Consider the following 27,802-nt stretch of genomic DNA (forward strand, 5'->3'; position numbering starts at 1 on the left):
TAGGTGGTTACATGTCTAAATTTATTGAACCGAACAATTTCAAAAATAGTACATAAAAATTTTTACATGATCATTAAATACCGTTCACATGTACGTTGCTTTCCTGTTAAAAAGTGCATTCAGATGCTATTTTTGTCTAAGTACACTCTCTGTCCAAAACTGTACAGATTGATGGTTTGGTTAATGTTATAAATCAAAATAAGGAAACAAGTATCTTATCCACTGAAATTAGAGTGTTACCAGGTTGTAACTTCAAACATACAAATTGTTTAACTTTTTTTTTTGAGGCCTCATACATACAGATGATTTTTTTTCCTTTTTAGCACAGCCAATGCTATGGTTATTCTTCTAGAAAAACATCAAACTTTTATAACCAAACATATACCCAGAAAATGTCTATTAGGTTCAAGTTGTTGTATGTTGGTCGATGAGTCTTCAGCCTTTGATAGATCTCCTTCCCAAAGTCAGCTTCAGTCTATGTACTGAGCTAGCCAGCGGAAACCTTCTCCATAACCTTGTCTCTTTAGGACACTACACATGAAGACTTCTAGTGGTCGTGCATTAAGCTCCTTCATGGAAATATTGCCCTGTTTTGGGCAGGTGGGTAGTGAAAAAGAAAATAAGTTTAATTGATTCAGATATCATTCAAAGACTTTCATTAATGTAGATTTAAGTGCAACGAGGATAAATCATGGATGCTATGGTACAAATACACCCATACACAAAAATGACCTCAAAATAAAACGTTGCTTTGCTTCCCCCCACCCTCCAATTGATACAGACCCAAGCATAAAATGTCTTGCATAACAACTTGCGTTTATATAGCACCTTTAATGTAGTAAAACATCCCACTGTGCTTCATAGGAGCGTTATCAGACAAAATTTGATACGGAGCCACACAGGCAGATATTTGGACAGGTGATCAAAAGCATGGTCACAGAGGTAGGTTTTAAGGACCGTCTTAAGCGAAGAGAGAGAGGTGGAGAGGTCTAGGGAGCTTAGGGCCTAGACAGTTGAAGGTATGGTCGCCAATCGTGGGGCAAATCAAATAGGGGATGCGCAAGAGGTCAGAACTGGAGGAATGTAGGGCTCTGAGGGTTGTAGGGCTGGAGGAGGTTACAGAGATAGGGAGGGGCAAGGCCACGGAGGGATTTGAAAACAAGGATGGGAATTTTAAAATTGAGGCGTTGCTGTACCAGGAGCCAATGCAGGTCAGCGGTCACAGGGGTGATGGGTGAACAGGATTTGGTGCAAGTTGGGATATGGGCAGCAGAATTTTGGATGACCTCAAGTTTACGGAGGGTGCAAGATGGGAGGCCGGCCAGGAGAGCATTGGACTAGTCGAGTCCAGAGGTAACAACGGCATGAATGAGGGTTTCAGCAGCAGATGAGCTGAGGCAGGGGTGCAGACAGGCCATGTTACAGAAGTGAAAGTAGGCAGTTATTTCTGTTGTTACCAAATCTGCCCTGTAGCATAAACAGGAAGGGAACTGCTTCCATAATATTTATCACTGCTCGAGTGGATTTTGTTAAGAAAATCAAAACAGTGTCACTCTAAATGTTCAGGCTGAACCAGTTGTAAGAATGAGTCTTACCTTTCCTGTCGTTTGCCCGTACAGCCCGAACAGCTCTCTGAACTTCTCTTCACTGATTGCCTCGGGTCGGTCAATTTTGTTACCAAGGATGAGAATAGGCACATTTCCAACAGTTTCATCTGTCATTAGTGCCTGCAGGAAGGAGAACAACAAAATATTGACAAGATCCATCGCATGTCACGTATGCACACGCAAAAAACTCCACATTTTCCTTGACACAATTTAATCCCCTCATTTTTCTTCTTAAAATTGACCTAACTGAAGCGATTAAAAAGGTGGGGAGGTGAAAACTTCTTTAAAGGATGTCTAAATGAATGCCTTTAGTGTAGCTCCTTAATGTATCTATCGCTAGGAATTTCAGTTGAGGCTTGAATTTTACCTTAGATCTTCAAGTCAGAATCTAATAATTAATGTCTGGTTTGTAGATTCAATTACACATGCGCCTTCTTCCACTATATGTTATACATTGGTGTTTACACTATTAATGTGGGAGAAAGATTTTGCAGCTGCTTATTTATTCATATATGGGACTAATTATATTATACTAATGGAGAGGGTTCTCATTTTCTGAACTTCCAGATATTTAAGGATCTGTGATGGGTTGAACTCTATATATCAAAAATTTTGTGTGTGCAAGTAGTCTGTGTTGCCACAATTTTTGGCAATGCTTTTATGTCAACATTTAACACTGAAACTGTCCATGTAAACAGCTATAATTGAATTTTCTCATTAAATCACTCTCAATAGAACCCTGAAATATATTTTTTTCCCAGCCTATTATTTCTTCCCCCATTTCCCTGAAGATCCTTGTATGTACCCAGTCAGATCCTGACACTTTGTCCTCCTTTAGCTTAACTAATTTATCTAATACTTTCCTTTTATTTATATCTCTCATCTTGCTTTTAGCCAATTCAGGATTTACCTCCTCTCCAATATCCTTCTGTTTTATAAACACTTTTTATTTGGACCTTATTATAGTCATTGCTGCCAAGGTGCTCATCCACATTTAACTTATCTACATGATCAATTTTGTTACTCATAACTAGATCTAGTAACACCTCTCCCCTTGTAGGCATACGAACATACTGCCTGAGAAAGGAGTCCTGCACAGGTTTTAGAAATTCCATTCCCTTTTCTCTATTTACTCTCTCCCTGCTCCAATCAACAAGTGGATAATTAAAATCTCCTAGAACAATAATTTTGTTTTTCCTCATCACCCTGATCTGTCTACAGATTTCCTTCTCCATTTCCTTCCACAATTAGGAGGTATATGTAGTACTACCTCACTAATGTAACAATCACTTTTTAAAAAATCTTTGATCTCTAACCATAAGAACTTTGTCTGAACCTCTGTGTACATCAGTCTGCTCTACAGCATGTATTCCCTCCTTCGTTAATATTGCCATTCTTCCCCTCCTTTGTTGTCTATTCTATCCCTCCTAAAAATATTCTGACTTGATACGTTAGTTTTCCACTCCTATCCGGTTTGAAGCCAAGTCTGCTAGTGCCTTTACATCTACATGTTCTTGAGACATAATTGCTTCTAATTCCTGCAGTTTATTTCCCACACACTGAGTATTGCAATAACATGTAATAACACTACTCCTTCCTCTTCTTTTTGTCCAAGCTAACACCTAGTTCCTTTATCTCAGTCTTTCCCTGGCTTATAATTGATCGATTTGATTTTCCTCCTCTACTCTATTCTTTCTCCATTCTGTTCCTTTTGCTAAACTCCTTATTTGTATACCAACCTCAGTTATTTCTACCGTCTCTACTTGCTTTCTGATTAATTTTATTTTCCCTGCCCCCCCATTCCTTCCAAGTTTAACTGACTCGTCACTTCCCTATTTATCCATTTTACCAGTACGTTTGCCTCCCTCTGGTTCAGATGTAACCCGTCCGTGTGTATAGGTCCCCTATTTTCCTCAACTGCTGCCAAAGTCCCAAACGGAAATTTCTTCCTGACACCATCCCTTTAGTCATGTGTTCTGCTCCCTGTTATTCCTATCCTTCTCTATTATAGCACGGGGCTGGGCAAATAGTCCAGAGATTACCAGCTTTGAAGTCCTACTCCTAAATGCACTTCAACTCCTTTTGCATGACTTCAGGCCTTTCCTATATTGTTAGCTCCACATGGACCACAATGACTGGGCTGCTCTCCTTCCCCTATCATCTTTTCCTGTCTTTCTTTAACCCAGTACCTGGGAAGCAACAAAGCATCCGGGACTGATGGTCTGGACAGCAAAAGATAATGACCCCTCCCCCTCTAATTATCAGGTCTTTTATTAATTTTGCATTTTTAATTGAATTGCTAACCTCCCACCCCTTGAGCCATCTCATGCTTGTTGGTGCCATTTCATGGCCCTGCCCAGAGTGTTCATCCTACCAATAGGAAAGTCAGTACTTCAAATTTGTTGGAGGATAATTTGCTCTTGGTATTCCTGCTCTGGGCTATCCCTGAGCTGTGGCTAGTCACCACTACTTCCTCTGTTGCTGTCAGCAGCCTCTCACTCAACAGGGTGACTGCTCTCAAACTCACGCCAAAAACCCCACTCCCTCCCTGATATGCCAGAGTGTCTCCAACTCCGCCTGAAGTTTTGAGATCATGAGCTCAAGTGATTTCAGTTGGAGACACTTCCCAAGTGAAAATGTTGGAGTCACCATCTGCTACTCAAAACTCCCAAATCCTAAAGAAAGTCTTCCTGTACTGCCCATAAATGTTAAGTTATAGTTAAGTTTGAAGTTTATATTCTTAACCTACTTAAATTTAAATTAAACTACTGTTCCTTCTTCCCACCCTGCTCCACGTTGCACTCTCACCAAATTCCCATTTTAGAAGTACTGTTCTCACTCTGTTCCCACCTCGCTGTGTTAACAGCTCACTCTGTAGTGTGTTCTCTGCTTGATCCTTGGTTTGGGCTGAGTTAGTTGATTGCAGGAGGATAGGTAAGGGAGAACCACATTGGGGTTCACTGTTCCCACACTAGGTGGAAAGTTTCCCAGTCCTTATGACTTCTACTGAAAGGTGCGTATACTTAGATGTTGGGTGAGGATCGGATCAGGCCTGGCTATGCCTCAACAGTCAAATTCCCCACCTAAACTCACTGTTCAGTATCACAGAAGATGAAAGGTCACTTGGGTGAGGTAGCGGAGTGTGTTACTGCCCATGGAAAAATAGTCCCAACCTGATTTCCACCTTCAGGATGGGAGAGGTAAGGGAGTAAAGGAAAGAGTGTTGATGCAATTATGTGAAAGAAATTACATTCACACTGTGTAGTTATCAAATATACCTTGTGCTGAAAGGTTTAAATCCATTTTTATCATGTTCTAATTCTTTAAAGAATCTTGTACACAGATAGTTAAAAACGTGTGCACTGGATGACCTGAAGATATTCTAAGTTTGCTTACATCAAGCTCTGCTTTAGATTCTGCCAGACGCTCGCAGTCTGCACAGTCAACCAGGAAGACAATAGCATTGATAGCAGGGAGGTAGTTTTTCCAGACTCTGCGGGCTTTGATAAAATAAAAAAAGAGAAATAAATTGAAGACACCATAAAAGTTGCAATGATTGTTTTTAAAAAAATATTTTAAGAAGCCATTAAAAACAGATCTATACCTTGTGCATGGCCACCAAGATCAAAAGTAGTAAAAGTCATCCCAGCAATCGTCAGCTCTTCTGAGGCTATGGTGGAAACAAAAAGCTGGTTATTTATCTGGAGATTTTTCAGTACTCATTAACATTATGAATAGAATACATTTAGCAATAGTTGTACAATATGTTTAAAACTTCAATAACTATCTGCACACTGAGATACACACAAAAAAAGGAATAAATTACAATTTGAAGTAGCCATGAGTAATTTTTTGAGAATGATTTTAGATAAGTCGTTGACGTCCCATATCATTGGTTGCGGAATTAAAAAATATATATACTAGCAGATCTCCTGTGGTATTGCTCATGGCATGTCAAATGTTGTGCTGTTTTATAAGAACAGGAGTGTTATACCATGTAACACACGATGTATTATTCTGCTGCTAAGATGGAGCTGTGTTTAATCTAGCCTGTCTTCTGTTAAGATCACTGTGGCATATTGGATTTTTCCTGGATTGTCAGAGTTGATTTTTAAAAATCAGAAATGGTAGATTCAGCATTTGTTTCCAACAATAAGCTAGCAGCTCAAGAGCAGGCTGCTAACTGTGTCGATCTGAATTGTTATATAGCTATACAGAAGTAGGGTTGTTATGTACAATCTCAAATACTTCAAGCTATGTGAGAAGATCACTCATTGCCATATCCGAGGGTCCAGGTGTTGCTTCATTCCATTCCATTTGTATCTAGGGGCGGCGGGGGGGAGACGACGGCAGCTTAGTTAAGGCAGAGACACTGGGGAACCTTGCTTATACATCAAAGGGTAGTGACTGTGATTGACAGCTTGGTGGACTGAGCCTGCATCGCATTGACAGTTGCCAAAGAACTTTCTCTCCCTTAGACACAGAGGATGCTCTGTGTTCTCATAGCTGCATCAAGAAGCTATGTTTTTCAAAGTCTGGACCAGCTTAGCTAGAGAAGAAGGTGAACCAATGTTCAAAGACTTAGTAAGTTGCATCTTTGTTTTCCATAACCAAGGAGTGTAGGGAAATTGATTGTACTGACTGAGAACAGTACACTATTCATTCAGTCATGTATTTTTTGTATATAAACCAGTTGATGGTCTAAAGCTGTGTTTGCCTTGAAATAGTAGTTTTCAGTGTGCCTTCCACAATGACAGAAGAATACATGCGGTGGCATGTCAAATTTTAGCAGGGGTATGGGTTCTCAGTTATGATAACTGGGCCATACTATCATTTAACCAGATACCAGTCACTGAATCAGAGAATACACTACAACAGTGCCTACACTTCAAAACTACTTCAATGGCGGTAAAGCGCTTTAGGATGTCCCGAGGTCATGAAAGGTGCTATATAAATGCAAGTCTTTCTATAACTGTTGTAAGTAAGCACAAGACTGGAGTCACTTAGGAGCTAGTTGCTGCGGAAGATGGAAGCTTGCAGATGGGAGGTACTTGTAAATATCTGGCTTCAGGTCAATCTACATACTTCCTTCACTAACAGCAAATAACCTATTAACTGATCTCAGTTGTTTCAATATATACTTGTGACACTTTGAAGTGTAACAACATTCTCAAAACTTTTACATACTATTGAATCTCCTGTGATCCTGCTCAGGTTAAGTTAGAAGATACACTATTTTAATGGGACAGCAACATTATACCATGTAAAACACAATATATTATACTGCTGATAAAGTTTAGGTAGAATTTCTAGTAGCCAGGACATTGAAAGATTACTGCCATGCAGCTGGAGATCAGACCCTGGATTAGTTTGTGGGACTATCAGTTAAGATATAACAGTTCAAGGACACTGAAACCTAAAGAGAGGGGAAAAGAGAAACAAAGGTTCCAGTTCCAATTGCTCAGCTGGAAATGCATACATGGACTTTGGGCAAGAACAGGATTGATTTCAGTTTTAATGTTCTCCTAATTATTGTCCAGGTTCACACACAAAGAACAGCCACTCAAGCGAGGTGCTGGAGGCCCACCAGCATCCATGGAACCATATCCCAACAGCAGTCACTACCTTCAGGAAATGATTGGAAGGGCCGGAAAATCTAAACAAAAATTAAAATGAAGACATATTTTACATGGATGTGTTATGGCATTAAAAATGTGAGAAGTTTCTGAATAAATGTTTTTAGCATTGGTGATAAAGAGGAGAAAAACACTCAGGATTTGTGATGCACCCTCCAGGGTTATTACTCTTAACATTTACTTAGCGAAATAAATTATTAACCAGAATTCACAAAATTAGCACACTGAGGCATTGCACGAAGCAATGTATCAACACCCATGGAAATATACAAAAGTGGAGTTCAGTTGGCCCTTTATGTAAAAATCCCTCTGCAAACACACCAAGAACTGCTATTCTACTGAGGTACTGAATAAGTGCCATTGGCAGCTTAAGTCAGAGAATTCCACTCCCCAGTCATGACATCACTGAAGAGCTGCAGGGGTATCCTGTAGAAAAAATGTTTCACTTTAGGTGTTTCTGACTAGTAGTATGAAAAGCAGATAACAAAATACAGGAACAAGAGGGGGCTGAGACTAAGGACAGATAGATGTATGCAAATACCCCCCTAAACAAGAAAACCCAGGCAATTCAGAGTGTAGAATTAGCCTCCTAAGGGAGGCATGCCAAGAGACCTCAGTAACAGACGTTTATAACATTTAGGTTTATATGGCAATACAGATAAATCCAGTTCCCCTTTGAATATGATCTTGCTGGAAGGTCATACTGTTTGTCAAAGTTATGCACAGTTTAAAATAAAAAAATACTTCAATAGCAAGGTAGCTTATTCTCTTGACTTGTTCCTATTATTCATCATTCTAAAGGGGAGTTCTGGACATTTACTGATGTCTTTGAGTCATCGCTTGCAACCTTGTTGAACTGCTGAAGACTGGGAGTGGATATTATATACAGAACTCCCTCTTATGTAAGATCAGAAACTTGCACTCTAGTGACATATATTGGAAGTGCTGTCCAGTTCCAATGCGACATGGAGGGGGGATAAGGGAATTCTGTACAAAATGTCTGCTGTCACTAATCAGTTGAATACAACACTGTAACAAGACATTACAGCAGTACAGATATCCCCTGTAATATTTAGGATTGAAGGAACAATCAGTAGAATATACTTTGTGAACAAACTACATCCCAAAGTTAAGATTGCTCAGGCCATCCAGCAATCCCCAGTTTCGAAAATGGCCCATTCCTAGGCTTCAGCTGCTTTTCAATCATCCAAAAAAGGGCACGTGCAAGAGCCACCTGCGATAACATGCTTGTTGATCTTGCCCTCTCTGTTTGGAAGTACACAACCACCACTCAAGTGTGTCTCTTCCTCCCTTGCCCCAGATAGAATAACCAAGATCAGGAACTTAATGTGTGGAATATCACAGGCACAAACTATATCCTTTTCAGTGTTGTAATGCATTAGAGCATCAACATGCTAGGCTATCATGTTTGATTTAATAATTTCAGTCAAGCAGCAAATTGAAGGTTGGCTCAGTTAGAATCATTCTTAGCTCTGGGTCAGAAGGGTTTTGGTTCAAGCCCACTTGCAGGCCCCATCTACTTTTTCCAGTGCAAATTAAAGATCCATGGCACCACTGAAAGAAGAGCAAGGAGTTCACCTAGTATCCTGGCCCCAACATCAACAAACAAAATAGTCAGTCAATCATCTCATTGCTGTTTGAGATCTTGCTGTGTGTAATTGTCTGCTATATTTGCCTACATGACAACAGTGGCTGTACTTTCAAGTAATTCATTAGATTTGAAGTGCTTCAGATGTTTCCGAGACACATAATAAGACACTATATAAATGCAAGTTCTCTTTCATATAAAAACAGATGCTGTAGTGGAAATTCGATGTAATCATAAATTGTTATGCTAGCGCGGGTTATTACATCTTTGAAAACCAGCGCTTTAATTATTACTTTTTAAACTTCCCCTCATATAGTATATTTTCATGAAAATATACTATAATCAAGATACGATTGTCTATAGACTGTCCAGTGTAGCGGGTTAGCACATAATTCTTTCACTCCACGAATCAGCATTAGATTCTAGCCTAGACTGATGGTCAGCCGGCCTCCTCTTTCAATGTCTGTATGAGCCCTAAAGGAAACAAAACTAGGAAGACTCAATTCAGCTACTAATAGGCATGGATCCACAGCTGAAAACTGCCCACAACATAACAGAAATTACTTTTATAGTTGATTGGTATGGGAATTGGAATACTGACATTGTTTCATTTGGGATAACCTTCAGAGGCTAGGGCTAAAGCATATTGCTAGAGCAATGGGAACTTTAATCCGCATCTAACCATGATACATTTTACCTGGGAGTGCTCACTACACTGGGTACCCATTCCATTCCCTGCATGGATATCAATCAACTTGAGCATAAAAAATGCAAAGAAACAAACTTATAAATTGATGGTTTCTTGCAATCGTAATCCTGAGAAGAATGAATCTTTGATGAATGCACAACTTACTTGGATGTAGCGTTGGCACATGTTGTGCCAGTCTATCATCTTTGAGCATGTGCAACAGCGTAGTTTTTCCAGCATTGTCCAGTCCTAGAAATACTAATTTTCCTGATTTCTTGTACAGTCCTAGAATAAAATAAACAAGTATTTCAGCATTAAAAAAACACACGCTGCAATTAAGTAAAAATTATGTAGAAACATATTTATCTCCCTCTCATTGATTCCAAAAATGTGTGAAAAGTAAATACTTGGCTGAATATTTACCAGAATAGAATGGTTCATGATGACACAGGAAATATGGTTCAGATTAACAGGCAACTTGATTGTTTTTCTCACACTACAATATTCTACTTCGGGATGTGATGCAGCCACAAAAGGTATTTTGCACCTTTCACCCAACAACCTGCCCCCAAGAAATTGTACAACTGGGGGCTGCATTGATTTTGCCTGTCAAGACTCCATTTTTGAGAAGTTCCTACCTTCCACTCCGCACTTCTCACAGATGACTTCTTTGGAGATCAGAGTTACCCGTTTGGAAGAAATCACTGGCGTACTCGCGATAGTGCACTAATATATAGAGATGCCAGGGCATTTCAAATTTCAATTTTAGGTAACAGTATTGGCATCAGATAAACAGATTCACCAGTGATATGGTGTTACAAGTGTTCTTTTTTTAAAAATATGCAGGGGCTCTGAATCAAGAGGGTTACAAATTGTAAATTCCCTGATATCACAGGTCTCCTTCATGCTTCACTGCCACACATTTTCTGCTTGAATGACACCAACATTCTTCCTTACAGCAGTCTGATTAAGTCCTACTGGACTGCACAAGGTACGTGGTGAGGTAAATTTGACCTCGTCTCTAGTCCTGTACAGCCAGGGTAGGTTTCCAAGTCACCCTCATTACAAGTACATTTATAATGCTGGAGTTAGATACTAGAGGAATGAGCTGCAATGGGCCAAAGGCCTTTCCTCATACTTGGCTTCAGTTTCCCATACTAGTGGTGCACATCTCCTGTACAAACGGCACTGCCTTAGCTCCTGTACATTAAGCCAAGAGTTTGTGACTCGGAGTACACGTTGCATGTACAAATTTAAAGCCAGAGGTTTTGCTGCATGCTTGGTCAGATCAGCTTTCTCAATAGGCAGACTTCAAAGAAATGTTGAATTGCTCAGCAGTACATTTCAAACACAATCAATACAAGTGATTGCTTTTCCATAGAGCTTTAAAGCCAGGGAAATCTGCCAACAATGCATAATCATAGGCAAAAGCCAGTGCATATACATGGAAAAATAATTATAGACACTATATTGATGTATTTTTAATACTCATAAGTTAGTAACATGCACCAAACAGAAAACCACCGAATCAGAATTTCTATAGAGCTTGTTGCTCATTAGCATTTGGCAGAAATCATTATTACACTCTGTTAATACCTGACACACCCAATCCATGGTATATAAAGTTGTTCAACAAGTTTGAATACGACATTGTGACGAAATGAAACCCTCTGTCTGCCCTCACCACTCTAATGACTTACAAAATGAATCAGGTTTCAGTGAATGAAATAACCTGGAAAATGTGAGTATCAAACTTTAAAGGAACACCCAGAATAAAAAACTAACAGGGCTGTAGCGCCAAATAAACCTACTGGGAACTGCAATTCGATAAAATCACTAATTAATCCATCGCTTTGTTGAAAAAAAATACAATCAATGGAAAAAGGACGGGAAAAATGGAAGCCATTTCTCTGCTGATGAAAATTCTGACAGGGCTAGACAGACTGGATGCAGGGAGGATGTTTTCCCTGGCTGCGGGGGTCCAGAACGAGGGGTCACAGTCTCAGGATACGGGGTAGAACATTTAGGACTGAGATGAGGAGAAATTTCTTCACTCAGAGGTGGTGAACCTATGGAATTCTCTACCACAGAAGGCTGTGGAGGCCAAGTCACTGAATATATTTAAGAAGGAGCTAGACTGATTTCTAGACACAAAAGGCATCAAGGGGTATGGGGAGAGAGCAGGAATATGTTATTGAGATAGAGGATTGGCCATAATCATATTGAATGGCGGAGCAGGCGCGAAGGGCCTACTCCTGCTCCTATTTTCTATGTTTCTATAATAATCCTGTATAAATGTTTTATAAATTGCTGATCTACCAGGATGTTGCTCCGGCAATAATCAGTGCCAATGTAACTGTTTTATTGAGGTTAACCGTTGTTTATACTCTATAAAAATATAATATTTGGAATTGCTTGTATCGGCAAGCAAGAATAGAATCTTTTTAGTAAAATCTTTTGACTACATATCTAAGCATATGTAGAATATTTAGAGAGGGTGCAGAAATATAACTGGGGAATGTCAGATAGTCAGAGTACAAACATTACCCACCAGATTATCTGCAGAACTGCCAAATTACTGTTTCAGTATTCAAATTATCTAAATGTCATGTTTCCAGAAAGTATAGTTAAGGAGTCTGATGGGCTGTATTTAAAACCTAAGAGACCATTCTGTCCTCTCCTACAAGAAACAGCTGTTCAACTTATATGTTACTTTAAGATTTGTTTTATTTAAAAAAATTCCCAAAAGAAGCCTTTTCCTTTGCTTCAGTGCAATAGTCTAAACCGTGCAGCATACACCATCACTGTAGAAGGCTTCCAAAGCTGCCACTTACATGCTCGCAGTCCTCTACATTGGGGCGGCCAAATGCAGATTGGGTGATCGCTTTGCTGAAAACCCGTTCAGTCCACAAGCGTGATCCTAAGCTTCCAGTCACCTCCCACTCCCACTCCCTTCCAATGAAGCTCAATGCAAGCTTCAGGAACAGCACCTGATCTTCCGATTAAGCACTTTACGGCCTTCTGGCCTCAACATTCGAGTTCAACTACTTTAGATCATAACCAGGTGCTGGTAATGTTTCTGCTGTAACCATTTAAATTTCCTCTGAACCCATCTTTTGTTTCTTTATTTGTCCCAATACCACCCACTTTTGCCTTGCACCATCATCTCTTTTGTCATTTAATATTCCTGTCCCCCACCCTATCACAGACATTTCCCTATGTTCTTTTCTTCTCCCCCCCCCCCCCCCCCCCCACCAAACCACTTCTTCTCTGGCTCTGTACTTGCTTAAAAACTGTTAAAATCTTTAACTTGTTCCAGTTCTGATGAACGGTCATCGACCTGAAACATTGGAGGTAATTTTAATCTAACTCACCGGGCGGGAAACCCATGGGATTGGGTGGAATGCAGATTTTACACCACGCGCAACATTGAATAGAGACTAATATCGGGCGTGTATAAAACCAGCATTGCACCCGATCCTGTCAGTTTCCTGACGGGCAGGTTAAGTTAAAATTGCTTTGGTCTTTCCAATATTTATTTGGAGGAAATTTTTGCTCATCCAGTACTGGATGTCGGACAAGCAATGTGACAAATGAGACACAGTGCAGTGGTCAAGGGAGGTGGGTGTGAGGTGGAGCTGGGTGTCGTCAGCGTACATGTGGAATCTGATGTGTATTCGGATGATGTCACCGAGGGGCAGCACTTAGATGAGAAATAGGAGGGGGCCAAGGATAGAACCTTGGAGGACTCCAGAGGTAACAGTGCGGGAGTGGGAAGAGAAGCCATTGCAGGTGATTCTCTGGCTACGACTGGTTAGATAAGAATGGAACCAGGCGAGCGCAGTCCCACCCAGCTGGATGACGGAGGAGAGGCATTGGAGGAGGACGGTGTGGTCAACCATGTCAAAGGCTGCAGACAGGTCAAGAAGGATGAGGAGGGATAGTTTACCATGGTCACAGTCACATAGGATGTCATTTGTGACTTTGATAAGAGCCGTTTCAGTACTGTGGCAGGTGCGGAAACCTGATTGGAGGGATTCAAACATGGAATTGCGGAAAAGATGGGCACGGATTTGGGAGGCGACAACACATTCAAGGTCTTTGGAGAGGAAAGGGAGGCTGGAGATGGGGCAGTAGTTTGCAAGGACAGAGGGGTCAAGGGTGGGTTTTTTGAGCACAGGTATGATGACGGCAAATTTGAAGGGGAGGTGGACAGTACCTGAGGAGAGGGAACTGTTAACAATATCAGCTAACGTGGGGGCCAGGAAGGGAAGTTGGGTGGTCAGCAGTTTAGTGGGAATAGGGTCGAGGGAGCAGGAGGTGGGTCTCATGGTCAAAATGAGCTCAAAGAGGGCATGAGGGTAAATAGGAGAGAAACTAGAGAAAGATGCGAGTTCAGGGCTAGGGCAAGGGGGGAACCGTAGGGGAAATTTAGCTTGTTGGGCTAGGGGAAGAGAGGGAAGCAGCAGAGGCAGCTGAATGGATGGTCTCAATCTTAGTAGCAAAGAAGTCCATGAGCTCCTTGAACTTTTCGTTGGAGGTCATGGAGGAGGGGGCAGGGGAGAGGGGTTTAAGAAGGCAGTTTGCAGTGAAGGAAAAGCCGTGGGTTATCTTCCTCCCTTCCCCTAGCCCACCAAGCACATTAAAAACAATGTTAAAAATAATAACAGGTACAAAAAGCAATCAAAAGGCTAATGGGATGTTGGCCTTTACCTCAAGCTGCTTACTTTTACTACATGCATTTGAATCATGCTTTTGGACAATACAGAGAACATTTTGGGGGATGGTGGAGGAAGAAGGAAAATAAAAAATAATCAGTGAGGATGCATGACCGCATGAAAAATATTACATCATTAATTGTAAATCATATATAATAACCCCATTATATTTTGTCTGTGAACTTACTCGAAGTTTAGGAGTTTATATAAACCGGAAACCTTACCTAGAAACTGAAGTGCACTACAGAAACTATTAGTGAAACCATTATAAATCCATTCAAAAAAGGAGGTCATATCCGGGTCTTACGGAATCTGAAAAACAAAATGAAGATACATTTTACAGACAGGATATGCACAGTATACTGGAGTTTCAGAAACAATCTGTCTCAGTTACAGCTGGGCAATACACAATTCTGGGAGATGTTTTGAAAAAAGAAAGTAGAGAATTTAAAATGTTTGAGTTCTGAGGCTTGTTCAAAACAAACAAAAAAAAACTAATACTTTTCTTATTTTCCCACCAGTTTTTTCTTTGAAGAAGCAAATCGTCATTTTCACTCATCTCAGCATACACCCGGGAATCATCTCTATTCCTATTTAATTGCAACCTCTGGCTGCATCTGTGCTTTTTAAAGAAAAAGCTTACACTAGTTCTCTATTTACAAAAATATTGTTTCAACTTTTTCTTAATGTCGTCAGGACAGACATTTTGGAATTAGATTCCAAACAGCCAGGATCACGTAGCATGCCTTTAGTGCAGCACCACAAACTCTAATCTGTATTTTTTTTAAGAATGTAATCACAAACATAGATCCTGCTGCTGGAAAAAATGCCTAATATCAACATTGTAATGGTTGCTTTAGCTTAAAAGGAGCATTGTTTGGTTCCTTTAAAAACAAAGTAGAGTAAAAAAACATTTGGCCTATCAAACCCACTTCTTCCAACAGACCATGTATAATTTGCACTGCAGTCCAGCTTTTACAGAAAAAAACTTGTGGTTCACACTACAAAGCTGAAGGTGACAGAAGCCACTAATCCACAGCTAAAAACTGCTGCTTACTACAAATATTTTTTCACTATTTTGAGGTACAATTAGCAAAGATACAGGGCTTCTTAATACAGAAGAAATGATCACCATTAATACACAGATGATAGATAAAAAGGAAAAAGAACTGTGAATGCTGGAAATCTAGAACAAAAACAGAAAATGTTGGAACTATATAACAGGTGCAACGACATTTTCTGTGTTTGTTTAAAATGCAGTCTGTGCAGTCCCCACTGGTAGGATTGTCCAAACCAGGAACCAAGAATCCGAGAGGGATGGTTAAGATCTTTATCAAACCATGAGACAAACTTTTGATGATGGGAGAGTCAGGATTCTGCTATAAAGGGGAACTGCAAGATAAGCCTAGTAGGATATGGAAAAGATGGCAATTCACTTCAGTCACCAAATGCAAGTTAGTGAACGCAGACAACATAACATTAATAAAAGTGTGGGGAGTGTCACCCCATACCAAGTTTTGAGGTGGTGTAAATATTATGCATTCTGGGGCATTTATGACAACCTGCAATATATATGTTTGGTGCCTTTCATGTTAAAAAAAAATCCGAAAGACATTTCATACGTGAAAATAAGAGTGGGAAGCAGATGCTTAGCCATGGAATGACAGATCAGGAGGGGGTTAATGAAAAGCCTAGTTGAAATGAAGCCTGAGAAATTAAGACAAGAATTATGGGCTCTATCTCAGTATAATTGGTTTCATATCCTGATATAGCACCGTTTTGATTATGCTTTTAACATAACAAGAAAAAAAGTGTGAATCCCAACTTGCCGCCCCGCCCCCCCACCTTGTGAAATGACGATATGAATTGCACTTTGTTGCTGCATGTTTAAATTATTCTGCCAAAATATGATATTATTTATGATGCAGCTGTGTATCTACAATTTGCCATTAGTAATTAAATACTATAGTGCCAATGGGTTACCTTATCTCATGCAATTTGAATAATTGAGGGCAAGTAAGCAGTTGGCATGGCAGCTAGGCCAGGGAAATGAAGTTGAAGCTCATCATTTTTTATTGTAAGAGGTTTAAAATATTGGCATTACAGCAAGCAGATTTTCTGTGTGCAGGCTGTTCTCCCACACCAACCGTCTCCAATAACAGGGCCCAGAATGAATTGAGTCACCAACTTAACATTCACATTCGGAGCAACACTAGTTAAACCTCTCGCCCATAACACTAGAGCAAAAATTGATCTGGCATTTTAAAATTCAATACTATAATTTTTTTTTATTATTCGTTCATGGGATGTGGGCGTCGCTGGCGAGGCCGGCATTTATTGCCCATCCCTAATTGCTCGAGAAAGTGGTGGTGAGCCGCCTTCTTGAACCGCTGCAGTCTGTGTGGTGAAGGTTCTCCCACAGTGCTGTTAGGAAGGGAGTTCCAGGATTTTGACCCAGCGACGACGAAGGAACGGCGATATATTTCCGAGTCGGGATGGTGTGTGACTTGGAGGGGAACGTGCAGGTGGTGTTGTTCCCATGTGCCTGCTGCTCTTGTCCTTCTAGGTGGTAGAGGTCACGGGTTTGGGAAGTGCTGTCGAAGAGGCCTTGGCGAGTTGCTGCAATGCATCCTGTGGATGGTACACACTGCAGCCACTGTGCGCCGGTGGTGAAGGGAGTGAATGTTTAGGCTGGTGGATGGGGTGCCAATCAAGCGGGCTGCTTTGTCCTGGATGGTGTCGAGCTTCTTGAGTGTTGTTGGAGCTGCACTCATCCAGGCACGTGGAGAGTATTCCATCACACTCCTGACTCGTGCCTTGTAGATGGTGGAAAGGCATTGGGGAGTCAGGAGGTGAGTCACTTGCCGCAGAATACCCAGCCTCTGACCTGCTCTCGTAGCCACAGTATTTATATGGCTGGTCCAGTTCAGTTTCTGGTCAATGGTGACCCCAGGATGTTGTTGGTGGGGGATTCGGCGATGGTAATGCCGTTGAATGTCAAGGGGAGGTGGTTAGACTCTCTCTTGTTGGAGATGGTCATTGCCTGGCACTTGTCTGGCGCGAATGTTACTTGCCACTTATCAGCCCGAGCCTGGATATTGTCCAGGTCTTGCTGCATGCGGGCTCGGACTGCTTCATTATTTGAGGGGTTGCGACCTTATGATGGAGGGAAGGTCATTGATGAAGCAGCTGTAGATGGTTGGGCCTAGGACACTGCCCTGAGGAATACTATAATACACTGGAAATGAATGTACAGCACTGTATAGACCAAAAATAATCATTTTATAGCCGTGAGCCAGCTTCGAGCAACTACAACTTGCATTTATTGCACCTTTAACACAGAAAAATGACCCAAAGCACTTCAGAGGCGGAATTTAATAAAAAAGGATACCAAGCCACAGAAGGACTTACGAGCTGAGGTGACCAAATGCTTGATCAAAGAGGTGCGTTTTAAGGAGAGTCTTGAAGGGCAAAGAGGTGGAATTCCAGAGCACGGGACCCGGCGGCTGAAGGCATGGTGGTCAATGGTGGGACAAAGTGGGGAAAGAGGGCAAGTGCACAAGAGGCTAATGGCAAAGTGGTAGAATTTTGGTATTGGGGGAGGGAAGCTTTGTAGGGCTAGAGGAGGTTTCAGGTATACGGAGGTGGGTGTAAGGCCGTGCAGAGATTTAAACAGGAGGATGAGAATTTTCAACTTGGGGCATTAGGGGATGGAGAGCCAATGTAGTTTAGTGAGGATGAGGTGATGGGGGAGCAGAACTGGGAGTGGATGCAGGTAACAGAGTTGTAGATGAACTGAAGTTTACGAAGGGTGGAGTATGGAAGTCCAGCTAGGAAAGCATTGAAATAGTAAGTCTTGAGGTGACAAAGGCAGGGGTTTCAGCACCTGATGGGCTGAGGTAGGAGCAGAGGTGGGCAATGTTGCAGAGGTGGAAGTAAGCAGTCTGTGATGGAGAGGATATAAATTTGGATGTTCAGCTCGGGGTCAAATTGGTCACCAAGGTTGTGAACAGAATGGTTCAGCCCGAGACAGAGGCTGTGGAAGGGGATGGAGTCTGTAGCAAGACTACAGAGTTTGTTGCGCGACGGGCGGTGAAAACTATGGCTTCAGTCTTCCCAACGTTTAGCTGGAGGAGATTTTGGCTCATCCATAACTAGATGTCGGACAAGCACTAGAACAACAAAGGAGATGTCAAGAAAGGTAGAGCTGGGTGTCATCAGCATACACATGGAAGATGACCCCATTTCTATGGATAATGTCACCAAGGGGCAGCACGTCGATGAGGAAGATAAGAGGGCCAAGAATGGAGAACTTCAGAGGTGATGGTGCGGGGCAAGAGAAGCCGTTGCTAGATATGGTGTAGCTGTACTCAGTTGAACCAAGCAAAGTCTGTCCCAATGAGCTGGAGGAGAGGTGTTGAAAGAAAATGGTATGGTTGAACATGTCAAAGGCTGCAGCAGAGCAGCTGAGGGGGGAGAATGCTCCAGTTACAGTTTGAGAATGTTATTTGTGAATTTGGTTGGGGCCATTTTGGTGCTGCAAGAGGGGCAGAAACCGGAGAGATTCAAACAGGGAGTTGCAGGAATGTTGGGCACGGATTTGGAAGGTGACAACACGTTCAAGGATTTTGGAGAGGAAAATGGGATTGAACATGGGGCAGCAGTTTTGAGGAGAGAAGGGATAAGAGTGGGTTTTTTGAAGGGGTTGTGATGATGGCAATCTTGAAAGGGACAGTACCTGAGGGGAGAGAGAACCATTTACAATGTCAGCTAGCATGGGTGCCAGGGTGGTCAGGGGTTTGGTTGGGGTGGGGGGGGGGGTTGGGGAGAAAAGAGAGATGTGCTTCCACAGCTGTATTTGATGTGTGCTAAGTTTTTTGTTGGGCTGGGTTCTTACAGCCTGCTTGCTCTTTCATCTGTCCTACACTTGTAGTCAAAGGCATTCATCCCATAGTGTGGACATATGCAGTGCATTTTGTTTCTTGCTGCTCCCAATAGGTGATGCCTCTCTGGACTGCACCACCCACTGTTGTGCTTTTGTAGGGACCAGTGGTGACCATGGATCACTGATTCTGTCCTTCACTGATTTATGCACATGTGCACTTTTTAAAGAGTCACTACATAGCAGTCAGGAGTAAGAAGCATGGGTGTTTTTTAACTCAGGATACAGAGTGGAGTGCTCTACTGTCATTCTAACTTAGAGCAGCAGAGATGGGCAGTAGAACCTGGAACTCTTGGTGTGTATAGCTTTGAATATTTTAGTTTTTGTGTCCAAATATAAATATAGGATCAAGTCTATGACAGTGACACTGGAGACAAATGATGGCTTAAAGAACACATTTAAAGCATGAATGTCAAGTGCTCCCTCCATCCAGCAACTGCCCTAGTTGAGATTTTACACTACCAGACTGGTAATCTCATGGCTCTAGTTGAGTAAGGCAATAAATTGATGAAATGCTTTGGCCTGTGACCACAGCAATCAACATACACTGAAAGCCTTTTACAGGTGGTTTCCCGAATACCTCGGTGGGTAAATGCACATCATGTGGCCCTGGGGTACACAGACCAGAAGGACCCCATGTTAAGCTAACTGATCTGAATGAGAGTAATGGTTTCAGTGCCTCTCGGGTTGGGTGAAATTGGTCAGGGTTTCCACCCCGATCACTATTCAATGATCCTACTGGAGGATGCAGGTGTGGAGATGTTAGGCAAGTACAGAATTGGGCTCAGTTGTAATGGCTGCCAAGATCTCAGCCACAGTGGCAGGGGAATACAGAGTCTATACCTGGCATCAACTTCCTCAAGCTATTGGAGGGGAAAGTGAAAATATATTTATCAGCCAGATAAATATTTATCACTTTCCAGGGTCCCTTGGTGTAAGTACTACTTTGTGGAAGGCAGATGGTGACAGGGTCAGCACCAGCTGTGAGGTATTTAGTGGTAAAATAGCCATTCAGTCCCCTAAGTGAAGAACGGCATTTTGGGAGGTGTACCGGAGAGCCAACACCATTACAGGATTGTACCCTAGCATGAATCAGCATTTCGGAAGAGTACTGTGTATTAAAAACAAGCTTTTGACAGCATTTAATTCACTTTGAATGGTAATAAATAACAGTAAATTTATTGGTGTTTTTCAGTCCTGCACATTCCACATATAAAGCTCAACAGCATTGCCATTCGCTTTTTTGCATTGCCATTAACAAACATTGTCACTTCATCGTCACTCAACAGGTCAGATCTGACAAGTGTCAAAACTGTTCGATGATTTTTCCCATTATGATAAACTCTCTAAGCCTGCACACAGTTAAAATTTAGTAGGTCAACTGGTTTTGTATTTAAATCTGGTATTATTAATTTAATTAACCAAATGTGTGCAGAGCCTTCCAGCTGAGCAATAACTCTGGAGGGCAAGCTGCTTTGAAACATTGGCAGTCACCAATACATCCTCCTCCCACATTGGCAAATTTGTCACATGATGCAATCCCGAGTCAGACAAACTAGGAAAATCTCAATCCCTGGGCTGAGTTACATAACATTGGATAAATACTTGAAGGGAAAAAATTTACACGGCTATGGGGAAAGAGCAGGGGAATGGGACTAATTGGGTAGCTGTGTCAGAGCCGGTACAGGCACGGAGGGCTGAATGGCCTCCTCCTGTGCTGTACCAACAATGATACTATGTCAGCCAGATTGGTGATGGGGCCATTATAACTGGTCTTAATGTCAACTTGCCAAGGAAGGGAGGTGGGAAACATCAGCCAGGGATTCTGCTCCCAATCATTATCCAATATCTTCTGGTGAGAAAGTGTAAGTTTGTGGATGTCACATGGGGTTAAGATTAGACTTGGTTATGACAGCCCCATAGTCTAACTAAACATTGATGCTCCCTGTCTAGCCATATGGGAAAGGTACCAGATGGCTTCCAACACATGGGGAACATATGTCCCAGCACAAGTCACTGTATTAAAGAGAAAAAAAAAAGGAAAGCTGGAAAAAATAGAAAAATTGAAGGATGAAGGTCAAACAGTATGTCTGCAAGCAACAGTGGTTTACAATTCCAGACAGGAGATGGGTCACCTGAGGTAAATTTTAACATTCATGTTACAGTTTTGTTGAACCTGGGTATCTGATTTGATTTTCAGAAGCTCACTCAACTCTTGTAGCAAAAGTGCATAGGTTTGTTCAACAATCAGCTGCTGTAGTACTCCATACCACTAGAGGATGCTAGAAAGCTGGTGAAATAGTGAAACTACTTTGACAGCTGAGGCAGAAATCGAGCTCTGCAAGATTACAAGTTATGGCTTATATTTCAGTGGACTTTATTTAGGGATTTTAAGCGAAGGGCACCCAACTTTTTCTACACACACCAAAATTAAATGCCCAAGTGGGAGTGTGTTTACAAATATGTATCCCAGTAAGAGACAGTTTGTGCCTACAAAAAGTACATAGACATAGTTCTTTATCAGAGCCAGGCAATCAGGGAGAATATTTTCTTGAGAAATAGCAAAAAGTTTCCCTTTTGAATTTGGTCTCTCTCCATATACAGGAATTGTTCATCACAAAAATAAAATTACAGTAAATCTCTGTCCTCATTTTTTGTTAGCTGGGTCACGGTCAATGCCAGGCAGAGAGAAGTTTTCACAACATTTCTGCAACTTCTACTGAGTAATTACTGTCCCAGGGACAGAGTCTAAAGATAGAGGCCAGAACCCGTAACTGTTATCCGTTTGCCAAAATCATAATGTAAAATACATGTTGCATTTACACTAATTCAACTAATTTTCAATGGTGTTACTATACTATTCCACCCTAAAGTTTCTCAGATGTTTACATTTGCCTCTTTTTGCAAGAAAGCCCCCATACTTTCTCCCAGAAATGTTCCAACTACAACCAGGAAAGTGAACGACTTTGTCCCAAGCTTCTACCAGTGTGACTCTAAGACAGTGATTAGGAGTGTGAGGATGCTCCCTTCCCCAGTCATCCTTTATTTCCTGGTCAGGATGTGCTTCAGCCTGGAGTCTTCACTTAACACAACCCCACATAACTGTAGCCGAGACTGGAAACTCAGCAGGGTTGGTAGAAGAACACCACACATTAAAACTGCGTCCTACTACTTCTATCACATCGTATTCCCACACTGTAGATAGTATTTGATTATGTAAAACTAGATGTCAGAGCTAATACTCTTGATTGGTCTTGGTTGTGAGTGCTCCTCACAAACAAATAGCCTGCCACCACTCAATGTTCTTGTGAAGAATAACTGCTTGGGCAACATAATATAGGGCTGCTGGTGCCTATGGAAATGCAGCTTAGCATTAGTCACAGACTTCAGAAAAGGGTACAAGAAAATTGGAGGAAAAATAAAAAACAAATGAATTTGCATTCTTAAAGAACATTTTGCTACAGATTAAAATTTCACAATGGGACTGTGTTTGGAGATTTATTCAAGGAAGAGAAACTGCATACAGTGCAGGAACTGCCTAGACACCTCACAGCACACACAAATTTTAAGAAACTAATGGTTTTTTTCTATGTGCCAAGAATGGAAACATTACATTATCTTTACATAGCTGTCAGTAGGGGGTTCGCAAGTGGTTATTCCATTTTGGGCGATCATAGATGAGTCCCATCCCGACCTAACCTGATATCATAACATACACGTACCTTCCAATGTGAAGGGTCACTAGATAGTGATCAGAAGTCCGGGATGAGAGGGTTATCCTATGAGGAGAGGTTGAGTAGAATGGGCCTATACTCTCTGGAATTTAGAAGAACGAGAGGTGATCTCATTGAACATAAGATCCTGAGGGGGCTTGACAGGGTAGAGGCTGAGGGGTTGTTTTCCCTGGCTGGAGAGTCCAGAACTAGGGGGCATAGTCTCAGGATAAGGGGTCAGCCATTTAAGACCGAGATGAGAAGAAATTTCTTCTCGCAGAGGGTTGTGAATCTTTGGAATTCTCTACCCCAGAGGGCTGTAGTGCTGAGTTGTTGAGTATATTCAAGGCTGAGATAGACAGATTTTTGGATTCTAGGGGAATCAAGGGATATGCGGATTGGGCAGGAAAGTGGAGTTGAGGTTTAAGATCAGCCATGATCTGATTGAATGGCGGACAGGCTCGAGGGGCCATATGGCCTACTCCTGCTCCTACTTCTGGCTGATTCTTCACTTCCCTAACCCAAGGGTGCTGAGGCCAATTGCATCACAACTACTGTCCTGGCTGAGAACAGATGATACAGCCCAGACTTGAGACAGTCCTGATCTGAATCGCTCAGAGCAACAGAGATGCTGCATTTTTCTTCTCATCAAATTTCTCATTTGCCCCCCCTTAAAGCAGTGAGTGGCTCCTTGTTGGAGTATGGTTACACAGGCACGACTCCAGTGCCTCACCAAGCTGCCATTATTCATGTGTGAGCCTTGACTGCGAGTGCTGGCGTTATAAGGATATCACAGTCCAACCCGATCCTTTCCTTGTCCCATGACCAAACATCTGCACTTCCAGCTGGGGTTGCTGGGTAGCAATCAGGAGTGGGAACCTCGGTTACACTTTCCCCTCCCTAACCCAGGATTGTCGAGATCAATTGTAATTTAACACAGACCAGTGATTGAACCTGGCACCATCTTGAACTTCAAGGCTTAGCTACTCGCTGGATAAACTCACCAAGCCATCGAAAGGACTAATGCTTCATTTGTTTATCCAACAAAATTGTTCACAACAACAGGCTGTAAAAACATATCCCAACACATGCTCCCACTGTGACGCTAGAGACTGAGAGTAGGATGGCACTTCCATATGTAGGAATGTTCATAGTATTTTAAATTAGGAGGAATACATACACAGCAAGCTACATTTCCCTCACTTGAAAAATAAAAATAAAAGCTCCTGTCCAGAAACACACACACATGACTTACTTGCACAAGGTGGGTTAGCAAAGAGTACTGACTGAAATCTTGATTTAGTACTTGTGAGGATGTAACTTGTGATTCTTCAGTCAACGGCCTGTGTATTGGGGAGAGGTGCAAGAAAATGTTAAAACTCAATCGTTGTCCCATGCTTTTTATGTCAAAAACCTGATAACTAGCTCCCCCTTCTCACTAATTGGCTGCCGAATTCCAAAATTAGGGTTGCCCCCTGCTAAAATCTGGAATTGTCAGCATCACCTTACTACAGTTCTGCTGTGATACACACAGCTTTCCCTGTTTGTGGAGAAAAAGGACTTAATCTACTCAATGTACTGCTGGGCAGCATTGATACAGAGCACTTGTTCATTCATCTATCTGCATGTGACTGACAAAGTTCCACAGGAAAGAGACACATCAAACTCCTTTTAGAAATATGAAGTATTTCCATCCCATTGCCGGTCTAAACCCTGCACTCTGAAATTCCCTCCCTAAACTTCTTCAACTCCCTTTCCTCCTTAAAACCCACCTCTCTGATCAATCCTTTAGCCACCCCTCCTAATATCTCCTTCATTAGCTTGACATCCAGTTTTGTCTGATTATGCTTCTGTGAAGCGCTTTGGGACGTTTCTCTATGTTAAAGGCGCTAAATAATTGCAAGTTGTTGCTATTTACTTGTATTTAATTTGTGCAAAATTGTTTTGCTGACGAAACCATATGATTTCTAATTAAAAATGCTTCTGTTTCATTTTTGACCCACCAAAAATACATCTATGCTTGCAATTGACTTTTAGACCCAAATTCAGGAATAAATAAAAGTTGTAAACCAGAAGGCCTACCTACCCTCCACTGAAATAGCCTTAAAAATGATCAGCCCTGAAAGAGTTAATTAAAAATGACTGGGTAATGGACTGGTTTTTATTACACAACAGAGAACTCTAACAGCTGCCTATTGCATATGGGGAAGCAAAGGTCAACAACATGCATACATGGCAGATCACACATGCCGGGTGGGTCACGGACACCAATGATATACAGAAAAAAAAATCCTTGGACTGTCTACGTCAAACTGAGTGAATCTGATACACTTCAACAGCCAAAAAAAAAAATCACTGCTATGCAGTGATGTGTGCTGTTTACTGGGTTACACCTTTTCAAGGAACAGCTAGTCCTTGGAGAAGAATATGATAAGAATGATCGGTGATAAATTCCAAAGGGAGCTTCAAGCTCTTTGTGATATGTGGACTAATCCAGGTATAAACAACGAGAGAATAATTTAACAAGATGCTACATATGAGCACAGATTAGCAACTCAAGGGTCTGTCCAGTCTTCCATTCCGTCATAGAGCACGGTTTAAAAATTTACAGCATTCCCTCTTATACTTTTACGAACACAAATGGCAGGTTATGGTGGTCACTTACTGTTCTTTTCCCCCAGTTGCACAAATGATTATGAAGGTTATTAAATAGGGGGGGGGGGGGTAAGAGAAGGAGGCAAATTTGTGACTTTATTTTTGATCAACGTGGAAAACGAGGAAGAAAAGATGACCCTAGGGCAGGAGCATAAAATCACCAAGGTTTCCTGTTCTTGATCACTATCTAGTGGCCCTTGAACGGTCATTTAGACAAGTACTGGTGGGCTGCTCCAGTGGAACTTTAGACAATTATAACATGCAAAACAACTGATGTAACTTGAGCTTACATCAGAACTCACTGAACTAAACATAAATAGTACCTCTGGGTTACATAGTTCTGTTTTGGGCAGAAGACCACTGGTCCAGCGTACAAATCTCCCATTAGGTTCCTTACTGTGATTCTAGAATTGATAACCCTGAATTCTATTTGCTAATGGGAATTTATTCAGAGTTGAAAGCACAAACAGCAATGAATTGACAGCAATGGTTTGTACTTCTGCTGTTATAGCATATAGGCTATATAATTTGACACCGAGCCACATAAGGAGATATTAAGACAGGTGACCAAAAGCTTGGTCAAAGAGGTAGATTTTAAGGAGGGTCTTAAAAAGAGAGAGGTAGAGAGGCGGAGAGGTTTAGGGAGGGAATTCCAGAGCTTAGGGCCTCGGCAGCTGAAGGCACGGCCACCAATGGTGGAGTGATTAAAATTGGGGATGTGCAAGAGGCAAGAATTGGAGGAGCGCAGAGAACTCGGAGTGCTGTAGGGCTGGAGGAGGTTACAGAGATAGGGAGGGGCGAGGACATGGAGGGAGAAATTTCACCCTCTAGTTTGTATGACTCAATGCTGCACCAGGTGATGCGTTTCCCTGCTAGGCCATCAAGAAAGAAAACACTGCACAGTTCATTTGTTAAATTGGGTTTCTAAGATGGAGTCAAAACTAAATACCTTGTTTCTATTTCTGCTCCATTCCATTCTCATCCAAGTCTTAATCCACAACAGCACCCCACCAGTAGCACCCTACAGTCCTGAAGATGCTGTAACAGATTCTCCTTCTTGTACCCCATGTTCAAGACCAGCTACTGTATCCTCCCTTACTGCTAGCAAGGCCCCTAACGCCCTGTTCCAGAGTTGGCAGCACCGACAACCCCACTGCACTCATCACTGGCAGCCCCCAAGTAAACAATTATCATTTTTTTTGGGTTATCACTACCATCCCCAAATTGTCAATGCTACTGCCCTGGTTGCACCTTATTCCAGGTGTCAGAAGCAAAACCCAAGAGCTAAAAAACCTGCCTTACAATCAACCTAATTTGAATACTCAAAAGTCTGCTGCTCGCCGCTCAGTCCTCATTGCAACCAAATGTTTGAATACAATTTAAATACAATTTTACTGCATCTTCACCACAATCCACAGGACTGATGGTATTTAACAAATGCACTATCAGAAATGAGTATGTTTTTTGTTGTTTTAAATTTTACATTTCTGTTAATACACAAAGCAATTTGTAGGAAAGCCAGAGACGCAACAGCACGAACCCCGACATCAAAAGATTAGCAGCAAAGTGATGAAACCAGTTCACCCGAGCGGCGACTTACTCAACCCCCCAAAACAAATGATCGATATTTACAATTCTGATATCTTTAAATCCAGGGGAAGCCGATGATGGGGCACGGCCCGCCTGGTGTACAGTTTTTTAAAAAAAAAATTAGGAGGGCGATGAGACTTTGCATTTGGCAAAATGTGTCAGGAATAACCCGGGACTCGGTTAAAATAGCTATGATTTCAGACCTGCTACAACACTCCGCTGAAAGACAAACGGGAGCGGGCCGCGGGGAGGGGGATAAAGCCGCGGCTCCTTCCACTGATCTCACTCTTTTGTTTGACGTGGGCCCCGGGGTTCGCTTCCCAGCTGCACAAGCGCCGCGCGCTCTCAGGTCCCGGGGTCGCCACGGAGACGGGAGGGGCCCGGGGGGTCGCCACGGCGACGGGAGCCAGAGAGACCCACACACCCCACCCAGGAACGCGAGGCGTGGATTAAACTCACCCGGAAAGTGTCAGCGGGAGGAGGAGGAGGAGGAGGAGGCCGGGTCTCGGGGTTCGGGGACTGGGACTTTATCTGAGGATCGGAGGTCCGCTTGCTTCTGCTGCTCACAATCACCCGAGCGCCGTCAGAGCCACGACACAACAATGGCGACACCTTCACTTCCGCTCTGTGCAACCCGATAACAA

General features: G+C 42.1%; 1 protein-coding gene across 2 annotated transcripts; it reads right to left on the reverse strand.

Annotated features, from left to right (window-relative positions):
* sar1b (secretion associated, Ras related GTPase 1B) lies at nucleotides 1-27,802 on the reverse strand. 2 transcript variants are annotated; one of them, XM_067996202.1, is made up of 8 exons: nucleotides 27,618-27,802; nucleotides 24,169-24,256; nucleotides 14,483-14,570; nucleotides 9,706-9,825; nucleotides 5,212-5,277; nucleotides 5,004-5,107; nucleotides 1,596-1,727; nucleotides 1-587 (listed from the first exon to the last, which is right to left on the reverse strand). In XM_067996202.1, the coding sequence occupies exons 3-8, from the start codon at nucleotides 14,550-14,552 to the stop codon at nucleotides 471-473; spliced, it is 609 nt and encodes a 202-aa protein (XP_067852303.1). In that variant the 5' UTR covers nucleotides 14,553-14,570; nucleotides 24,169-24,256; nucleotides 27,618-27,802; the 3' UTR covers nucleotides 1-470. The 2 variants fall into 2 exon arrangements, with proteins under 2 accessions (XP_067852303.1, XP_067852305.1); XM_067996204.1 differs by lacking the exon at nucleotides 24,169-24,256.

The sequence above is a fragment of the Heptranchias perlo genome, chromosome 14 (genome assembly GCF_035084215.1).
Source record: "Heptranchias perlo isolate sHepPer1 chromosome 14, sHepPer1.hap1, whole genome shotgun sequence".
Taxonomy (NCBI): domain Eukaryota; kingdom Metazoa; phylum Chordata; class Chondrichthyes; order Hexanchiformes; family Hexanchidae; genus Heptranchias; species Heptranchias perlo.

Bases quoted from the DNA above. Each gene is read 5' to 3' on its own strand.
- sar1b (XM_067996204.1), bottom strand. From the start codon at position 14,552: ATGACCTCCTTTTTTGAATGGATTTATAATGGTTTCACTAATAGTTTC. The intron at 1,728-5,003 runs GTAAGCAAACTT...TCCTTCCTGCAG, and splicing joins AATCTAAAGCAGAGCTTGAT to GCACTAATGACAGATGAAAC. The intron at 588-1,595 runs GTAAGACTCATT...TGCCCAAAACAG, and splicing joins ACGGGCAAACGACAGGAAAG to GGCAATATTTCCATGAAGGA.